Source organism: Ambystoma mexicanum, chromosome 3p (assembly GCF_040938575.1).
Source record: "Ambystoma mexicanum isolate Mex_15411 chromosome 3p, UKY_AmexF1_1, whole genome shotgun sequence".
NCBI classification, from domain to species: Eukaryota; Metazoa; Chordata; class Amphibia; order Caudata; family Ambystomatidae; genus Ambystoma; species Ambystoma mexicanum.
The window spans coordinates 988,895,558-988,905,587 of record NC_090925.1 but is presented as its reverse complement, the minus strand read 5'-3'; the positions used below and the strand labels follow the sequence as shown (position 1 = coordinate 988,905,587).

Genomic DNA, 10,030 nt, shown 5'->3' with positions numbered 1-10,030 from the left:
ACTTCGAGGCCAGAATAATGACAATTAGGCACTAAATGTCACAAACTCAAGTCTGACAACCAGATCAGTGCGGGCACAGGGACTAGGATGCATCCCTGTATTTTTGGCCCAACTGCATTTCCATGTATGGATCTCCTGAATCACTGAGGCCTAGACAGCATGCATAACAGGCAACCCAGTCTTTACTGGATTAAATTCATCAACAGTCATGTTCAGCTTTGCATGTAAAGTATGCCATTTACAGCATCTTCTAGTTCATAAAATGATTGACACATTGAGTGTTCCGTTGAATTACATTACCCTGAACTCCGCATTCACTCACAAACTCTGCTTAGAGCAAGAGAAACGTGTTTAATTTCCAAGCCGGCAAATATGCATTTATACCACATGCCATGCAACTATAAGACGGATTTCCCATGAACGCAGGGCGCCCTTAAGTAATCACATCACAATTTGAAGCTCAATTACTTGAATAAATCATATCTTTAATTAAATAAAGCATTTAATGCAATCTCAGGTAGTTCTGGAATACCTTGTTATTCGACCACTGCAGCATTTCAAGTTCTTGGATAAAGACTTTGGGTATGTTAAACTTATGTGAGAGCAGCGGCAGTATCTGAAGACCGATGACGGAAGACACAAATTATATAGACAAATGCCATTAGAATGTTCAGGTCATATAGGATCGAAGTGGATAAACTGAAGATTAGTCAGTTTGCGAGCATGTCATGTTGAGAAAAAAAAAAGGAGAAAAAAAAAACAATCGGAGAACTATAGTCCACGAGAAGACTGCGTTGAAAAACTTTCCATTTTTATTTGATTTTTTTTAAAAGTTATTGTCAGTAACACTTGTATAAAATGGCGCTGGATTGGCCTCTTGGCATCACAACAGTCTCGGCTGCCTGGTCTTAAAACGTCCTTGGACTTCCAGCAGAAACGGATTCTTTTATCATTCCTTGTAAACCCTCTGCCGCCATCCCGCGCAACGCATATTCTGATTTAAATAAAGTTTATTTTTATTCAATGGGAACTGATTTGGCAAGGGCGGCTCATCGGTTACGTCAATCATAGTGGATGGCTGTGTAAAAGATGACCCAAACGACCTAGAAAGAAGGACAAAAATAATGAGTTCAGGAAAACAGATAATCATGAAACCACCAACTAGAATAGGTCTCATCTGAGGGAAATGTATTACAATTACGGGCAGCAACATTCATGCAGTATTGCATGTTCTTGTAACCACCAAGATCACTAAGGGCAAAGACATACATTTTCGGGAACCAAGTCTCTCTGATATGCCGGACTGAGGTAGAGAAATTCTAAACTTCTGTACCAATGCCCCATATGACACCTTGTGTGCAGGGTAGTTTTACTTTCCATGAGAAGTGACATCCCAGTTTCTTCTTGGCTTCACTGTTATTAGCCAATGTATCAAGGCACAGATCAACACTCCTATTAAACATAATGGTAGAGATCTTTGCACTTCTGCACACCATTTCATATGAAATATGCTATGCTATTGATAAAAATGTATGCAGTGTCTCCAATAGTACCATGGATACAACCCAGAGTTGGGAAATTCAAAGCTACCCAGACGACCACTAGAGACACAATACAGCCTACAATACTAGCTTGGTGATTAGAGTACTAAAACAAATTGGAAGGGGCCAACAACAAAATATTGGTGCTGCATTAGCCCAACACTTCATATTCATCCTCAGTGTGAAGCATTTCTCGCATCAGCATTGAAATACAGTAATGAGCCGCTGTCAAGTTAACCAGCTGCAAACAAAGGAATGGAAAGAGAATTACCAAAAAGAGTGCAAATGAGGTCATAAAACCTTCCTTTGTCAGCTCCCAGGTGCCTCCATACTCTTCTTCGTCTATCTGTTGGAAGCTGCTGAAGTACAGATACAGGACCCCGGCGTTGATCACACAGAATCTAAATTGAAACGGAGTTTGAAGCAGTCAGTACCATATGCCAATTCATTAAACAGCAGCCATGATCTAGTGTTTCCAATCCACGAAGGGAACAATACCAAACAAAGCTCTACTGAATATGCTTGCTGGATGTCTATCAGCACTGGCTCAACAAGCATTCACGTTGTTCCTTCTTTTAGACCATCATTTTGCAATGGCGGTTTTTCCTGCATCTCCTATTCGGCAGCACAGCTACATTTTGTGAACGGATTTAGTCCCAACTATTGTGGGTATTCAGTTTTTTAAATAGTTTTTTAAAAAAAGGCATACCATTCTAGCATATATATATATTCTTTTTAATGCATCACTCATAACTTTTGCAGAATGAGATAAGCCCCCCCCCCCCCATCTATCATGGCAAAATGAAGTAAACATTTCCAGTATCCAATTTGATCACAGCGTTGATATAAGGTACATCTCTTTTCCAATTTTATTCCCACAACTCAATTTGTAATTAATTGCACCATTATAATTCCTTGTTACTTTTTGTCATAGCTTTAAATAAGGAAGGCTACTGCTAGATCAATCCATCTATGCGGTCATCTTCACTAATAATTCAAACAGAGCCTGGCCACCTCTTTGCAAGTAAACATCAGACGCTCTCCTCAACATGGCTATATTTAACCTAAGTGATATAATTATTTTAAGTGACACATTCTCTTACTTTCCACATAGGGAGTGTGAAGATGGATTTCCAAACTCTGACCTGGTGGGCAGAGGTTTAGGAGGCCACCCTGGTTTTGGTGAAACAGGGGAACCGTCTGGAAAAGCCAGACCGATCTAGGTAGCTTGGCAGGCGGTCAAGACTAAATCTCAGGAGGGGTGAGAGTGATCGGAAGCCCACAATGATCACACATAGTAACAAACTACAAATTACTCTTAGACAAGTGTATATAAAAAATATCTATACATTTGTCGGCCGGACCAATTGAAACAAGTAAACTTCAGTTATATAAAAACAGTTAACACACAATTCCTATACTAGATAATATATAAACACAAAGATTTCTAATGAGACAAAGGAGTAAAACATAGCCACAACCTGTAAGGAGAAGGATGCGTTAACACTAGGAGCGGAGCATTAGACAATTCTTCAGAGTCATTCCCTAACTTTCGCAGTCCAGCTCCAAGAAGTGGGGACCCTGGTGCTCAACAGTACAGTTGTGCATAAAAACGCACGATTGCGCAGGTAGAACAAAAAGCGTGTCTTCTTGGGGGAGCTGTAGTGAGTCAGGAAGGGGCTTGAGGTGAAGAATTGGTTCCCACTATTCGAGTAGGGTCTGCCCTTGGCGGCAGAGCAGTTTCCAAAAGGTGGGATTCGCTACAGAGCGCAGGCTAACCCAGCCAAAAGTAAATACCTTTTCAGGGATATTTGTGCGTAAAAGGGATCATTGTGCCAGGGGGCCACTGGTAAGTGATGCAAGTACTCACCGACCCTCGGCACAGACTGTACCAAACTTTCCAAGTTTAGTCGCCGTCACTAGTAGGTTAGAGTCCCGCAATTTCACGGCTCTCAGCCGCTGCGGGATAGAACTATCGTCTGTGACGGGACAGTTGTCTTTTCTCAGCTTCCGAAGGAGATACAAAGACAAATCCAGTGCAACAGGCTTGAGCAGGTCAGCAAGGCAGCTACAGCGACCGTCACAAACCTGTAGTGATGTGAATCACAGATGTGGACGGTGTTGCGCACTCTCCTAATACGCGACCCGGAGGAGCTAGGCCTACGAGATTTGGCAGGAGAGGGCACGGGACCACAAGTAAGCGATGTCCCAACACGAGACGGCGGAAATTCTGCGAATACCCAGAGGCAGAGCTGAACAGTTCACTGGATGGCCCAGGAACACTTCCAAAAGGGCTCCTTCGGTGGGTAAGCAGGGGGCACCGAGAGTAGTTGTGCCCACTACTCCAAAAAGGGGCAAAGCTCCAAGAAAACAGGGGTCCAACGGGACAGCAGAGGGCAAAGGGTGCCAAACCTTCCTATATGTCTCCATTGGTTTCATAAGTCGGTTTCTTTCTGTAGTTTGGGGAGAACCAAGGTGATCGACCTGGAATGGATGCAGAGCCCCTTCTCTGCTCCAAGATTAGCTTTGTGCCAAAATAGAGGACTTCCAATTCAAAATCTGTCCTTATGCAGGCATCCCAGTCGTGGAGCAATCACGGCCCACAGTGGTCCCAGTCATTCAGGTACTCCAGACATCCTGGCACCAGTAGTGCGGATCGGGACCAGACAGTCCCAACCCGCTTCCTGGGCACACACACGTGACATTCAGAAGTCCACAAAAGAGATTGTTTTTCACTGGAGTCTGCATACCCAACTAAGGAAAACCCGGGTCACTCGACATGGGGGAAGGCAAGGGACAAAATGGCCATTGGACATAACAAAAGACTTTGTGGCTTGGCCATTTTCTGACCTGGCCACACTCTTGAACCAAATGCGGCATGATCCTGTAAAAAGACGTAAAACAGTCCTTAAAGTAATTGCTGCCACCAGTTCGTCCCAGGCACACTTGTACAATCACCAACAAATCCTTAGAGGGTGTCTAGGGCAGTGGTCGAAGTGTACGAAAAGAAGTAGTGGAACTATGTTCCCCGCTGGTCTGCACGGCTCCCTACAAACACCATTCCCACGCCCCCTCCCATGCACAATACAAACACCAAAGCTCATGTGCCTGCTGTTAAGGGAACGTTCAGTGCAGTGCACTGAAAGTGCACCTTTCAACTTCTTCCTACACTTTTATTTAAAAAAAAAAAAAACTATTCCGGAACAGTTTCTTTTTAAAATAAAAGTATAGGAACGGTACAACTTAATTAATAGAAGTAGAGGAGCACCGCTACCGCCCACTTCGACCACTGGTCTAGGGCCATAAAACAAAGAACCCCAGCGCACGATATTGGAAGGTACATTGTGCACTGTTAAAAAGTTACCAAGAAATGGCAACATAGTCTAAGACTAAGGCAAACAGTTTCCCAGTCTGAAGGACGTGTCCGTTTCCCCATAACAAGTGAGCAAAAGCCCAGGTGAGCGCAGCTGAAGGCTGTGCTCCCCTGGCAAAAGTCAGGATAGGATACCTGAGATAACTGAGAAAGGTTTGGTGGGTCCACAAATGGAGGGAAAATTAAACATTGATGAAATATTTCCCAAGGCTTTATTCTCTTGGGATTACTTTCTGGTCCTGTTGAAGGGGTTTAAATTATAATATGCTTATTAAACAGTGTCACATCGTCACAGAACAAGAAATATCTAGAGATGTCTGATGCTCTAAACATCAGAACGGCTGAAAAAATAATGTCCCACTAAGCCTTTAAAGCATTTGGAAAGAATACCTTTATTGCTTACTATTACATAAAAAGTTCTGTGTCGTTTTCACTAATATTTCACACTGTATGTAGATCGATTACATGTCATTTTGGAATTTGTATTCGACTACTTCTGACAAATAAGAATGCATTTTTGAACATATACAGAAATAAACTGGACATACTTATTAAGCAGTATGTGTCATACGCCTTCAAAAGTGATATTAAGACTAACATGTATTAACCTCTATGAATTGGTTTTCTGTGAAAGAATGGATGTTAAGAAGTGCTATTTTTGACTGTATCCTCCAGTTGGAACCATTTACGTGTAGATTATTCATGAGTTCCATATGGGTGTACAGGACCACTGTTTTGTTATTGATTTAGGTTTAAATCAACAAGTATTCACGGCACACAGGTCAGAATTCTACACCATCCAGCCTCAGTTCTTACTTCATGTGTTTTCTATATTTTCCTTTTCCACATGCTACTCTTGACTGTTGGCAATAGCAAGCCCGACCAAATCAGACTCCAAGCTACGGTCGTCTGAGCACATGTCAAGCCCATCACATAACTGCATGCTACTACTACTAGTAGATTATGGGAAACCGCCTTCCTTAAAAAAAAAAAAAAAAAAAACCTCACTCGTAGTGACATAATATAACTGGGGTACCCACAGATTGATATCAAATAAAAAAAATGGAGGTATTTAACAACAAAAACCATTACAACGTAAAAATACTGAATTTGTATTAATATAAGATGCATTACTTACCATAAGAGCATATCTGATGATTGTATCTGCTTAGATTCACATGCTGTGCATATAGTCCAACATCTAGTGTTAATAGTGGAGTATTGCATCTTTCGTTCGAAGATCGAAAGGGGACATCGACATGGGCGGGACTGTAACACTAACCATAACGTGACGTGTAGTGTACCCAAATTCCCTCACGTGTTGAGGTCCTTCTGGTTGTGTTTTTTCTGCCATGAGGGAGCCTTATAGTCAGCTTGAGCGAGTACAGAAGAAAGTAGGTTTAAGAGGTCCATGGTTGGCGCATGTGAATCTAAGCAGATACAATCATCAGAAATGCTATTACGGAACGTAATGCATGTCTTCTGATGCTAGGGAATCTGCTTAGAATCACATGCTGCGTTATCGACTAGCGAGCAGTACCCAGAGATGATGGTGAGATGTGTGAAGGAACAGTAGCAAAGAGATGTCTTTGCACCGCTTGTCCCACCTGAGAATCAGACCTAGAGTGAGTATCTAGGTAGTAGTGTTGTGTAAAGGTGTGTACAGAACTCCAGGTTGCTGCTTTACAAATGGACTCAAGAGGAACATTTGCAATGAATGCTATGGTAGCCCCTTGTAAAGTAGTGAGCCAGAGACAAGAAGGTAAGTTACCCAATAGTATTTTATTTTTACAGCTCACCAGAGGTTAAATGGTTGTGCACCCGGACTTCTCCTTATCCAATTAACTTCACTTAATAGCAACAAAACAAAAATAAACGGTCTTCACGTTGCTCAAAAGACAAAACTCAAGGATTGCAATATTGCTTGTCCACAAATGAATGCAGTTCAAAATATGGAGAACACAGGAATGGCCGCCTTTCTTTGTTCAAAGCAGCAATATTCAGACTCAAGCGTTTACTCAACACTTCCGAATGGTTCAGAGCCTTTCTGTTCAAGCTCTGCGGCCGGTGCTCGGAGCCAGCCATTCCACACTGGCCTTGGCTGGACTTCAGTAAATAACCAAACTTTTCTTTTCCTGCCGTTGGGACTCAGGCGTCTTCATCTGCTGTGCAGTCGGATTTGACTACAGGTCCGGTACGGTACACTCCAGTGAGTTTTCCTTTTTTCTCTAATACGCCCACCGATATGGGGTACTGTCCTTGTACCATTCCGAGTCCACTCTGTCACCCTCCTTCCACTCCTGCAAAACGAGAGACCAGTTGAGCTGTTTTCTGATGCTTTTAACCCCGGTGAGTCTCCTCCCCAGTAATTAGCGTTAGGCTTTCCCAGCCCTGGGCTCCTTACACCGGAGGCTAATTCACCGCTTCCCAGCTTCAACTTCACGGAGTTAGCTTTGCATTTAACCCCCGCCTGCCCGGAACCCCGATTATATGGAAACGTGGTTTTTCGTGTTCTTGGTCTGATTTCTATCCCCATTTTCTGGCTTTTGTTTTGATTATGTATCCGTTGGGGCATTCTGGGATATGTAGTTTGTGTCTTTTCTCGTGTGTCTTATATTTTTATTGTCTGGTGTGATAGTTGATTGGTGGGGCATTCTGGGACATGTAGCCTGGGCTTTTACTTGTTCCCGCGTGTCTCTTATACTTGTCATTATATGGTCTGGTGTGATCATATACTCATCCCCCTCCCTCTTGTTTTGTTCCGTATTGGCCGCTATTGGTTCCTCATCACACCCCTCTGACCAAAGTAGCGTGTGCTCTAGACGTGAAGGGCAGGTCTCTCTTGGCAAGAGAGAAACAGTGTGATGAAGTTCACGATACACGAGACAGCTGATTTGGAGACAGGGCCCCCTTCTCTACCAGCGGCCACTGAGATGAAGAACTGGTTTGTTTTTCTTAGTGACTTTGTCTTTTCCAGATAATAGAGAACCACTCTCCTCACATCTAGTGTGCGGAGGCTTCTTTCTTCCATGTTAGTGGGGTTTTGGAAGAAGGTAGATCGTTCTATGGACTGGTTTACATGGAACTTTGATATGAGTTTAGGTGCAAACCTTGGAGTGTGCAGGACCACTTTAGCTTTGTGAATCGTGACAAATGGGTCCTGAACTGAAAGGGCCACCAGTTCACCAACTCTCCTTATAGAGAAGATCGCCACTAGGAAGGCTGTCTTGTAGGTGAGTGCTTCTAGGCTAGCCTTGTGGATTGTTTCAAAGGGAGGCCCCATTAAGTTTAGTTTATTCATTTGTATTGCACACCAGACCCGAGGGTATGAGGGCGCAGGATCAACAAGGATATTCGAGACTTGGTTACAGGTTACTATGCATTACAGTATTACAATATGATAATGGAGGTAACAATTTACAAGTTCACAATAAGGCAAATAGTTTACAAATATACAGGAAAGCAAGTAAAGCATGTAGTTTACAAATTTACAGCTGAGCATAGTTTCAAAGGTGTATAGTATTATTAATGGTCCTTGTTCTTTATCCACTGGATGTAGTTTCGTCTAAAGTGTGTGTAGGTTTGGGGAATCCCGAGGGAGGGTGGTAGGGCGTTCCAGTGTTGATCAGCTTTAACCTGGAAGCTGCTGTAACCCGTTTTGGTGCGTTTGAATTTGGGAACTATAAGCAGGTTTGTATTAGAGGATCTGGTAGGACTGTTGGGGGTGTATTTGCTAATTCTCTCGACTAGGTAGCGTGGGGCAGCGTTGTTAAGGCACTTGTGTGTAAGTGAGGCTACCTTAAGCAGGATTTTGTCTGAGGTGTTGAGCCAGTTATGCGTTTTCCTAATGTTGGAGATGTGTTCTCTCCTAGGGATGCTGAGCGCTGCTCTGAGAGCGTTGTTTTGTAGCGTCTGAATTTTGTTGGCGACTTGCTTGCTGGCTCCTACGTAGAGGGCATTACAGTAGTCCAGTTTTGATAATACCAGGGCTCTGGCTAGCGTTATGCAACTCTGCGTGGAGAGGAAGGGTTTGGCTGCTCTTATAAGCTTACATGTGGAGGCCGTGGAGGATGTCGTGGAGCTAACCGGTTTGAGGAAGGAGAGGGAGGAGTCAATGTATATTCCTAAGGTTTTTACTTCTTTGGCTACCTTGATCGGGTTCCCGTCTATAATGAAGTTGGCGTAGTTGATAATCGTCAAATTTTGGAAGCCATTACGGAGCTAAAGGAATCTTGGGGGGTTACGATGATGGACCTACGCACTTCCCCGTAGGCTAAAATTGAAGCAGTGGGCATCGAAGTCTCCCTGCTGAGACAGGATGTCAGGGGACTGGCGGAACGCACAAGCAGCCTGGAGTGTGCGGTGAAATCTAATACGGACACCGGTGCCAACAATACAAAAGAGATCCATGTCCTCAAGCAACAGGAGTCTCGAGCAGAAGGGAGAGCGAGGAGAAACAACATTCGTGTGGTGGGTCTGCCGGAAGGCGATGAGGGCCAGGACCCGACTGATTATATCGAGAACTTACTCCTACAAGGAATCGGGGCCGGTACACTCTCGCAAGGATTTGTGGTCGAGCGTGCACATAGAGCCCTCATGCGGAAGCCGAGACCAGGGGCCCCTCCACGAGCGATAATTGCCAAGATACTGAACTATAAAGACCGGGAAAAAATATTGGAGTATTTTCGGAAAGGCGGAACAATCAAGAGGGCCTCTAGCACTATCACGGCATACCCGGATTACACTATGCTGGTCCAGAGGCAGCGGCACAGCTATGTAACCATCAAAAGGAGGCTGCGGGCGGCTGGGATAAAATATATGCTGCTGTACCCTGCGAAATTGAAGGTCGTGTATAAGGGCAAAATGCACTTTTTTGACACTCCGGAAGAAGCAACAATGTGGTTGGATCTGCAGGGCTGCCCGGGTCAAGACACGGAGGAGACACAAAATGGACGTGAAAAGTGACTCCGACACAGTATGCATTTTGCTATGGCGGCAAGCGAACATCCTAGGCGAAGGCTGAGAACGAGGGGCCTGGCTGTAGGAGGCTGACATTCGGTAACATATCGCGGATTGTGAGAGACTTGATGGACTTGAATATAGTGGCGGTTACATA

General features: G+C 44.0%; 1 protein-coding gene across 1 annotated transcript in view; it reads right to left on the bottom strand.

The window, feature by feature from the left end:
* Positions 1-464: 464 nt before the first annotated feature.
* Positions 465-10,030, bottom strand: part of RAB5IF (RAB5 interacting factor) — a 136,002-nt gene continuing 126,436 nt past the window's right edge. The window contains exons 3-4 of the mRNA XM_069652280.1: positions 1,813-1,942; positions 465-1,103 (exon numbers count right to left, since the gene is read on the bottom strand). Of these exons, the coding sequence (XP_069508381.1) occupies positions 1,062-1,103; positions 1,813-1,942 (172 nt within the window). The 3' untranslated portion in view covers positions 465-1,061. The remainder of the gene's footprint in view (positions 1,104-1,812; positions 1,943-10,030) is intronic.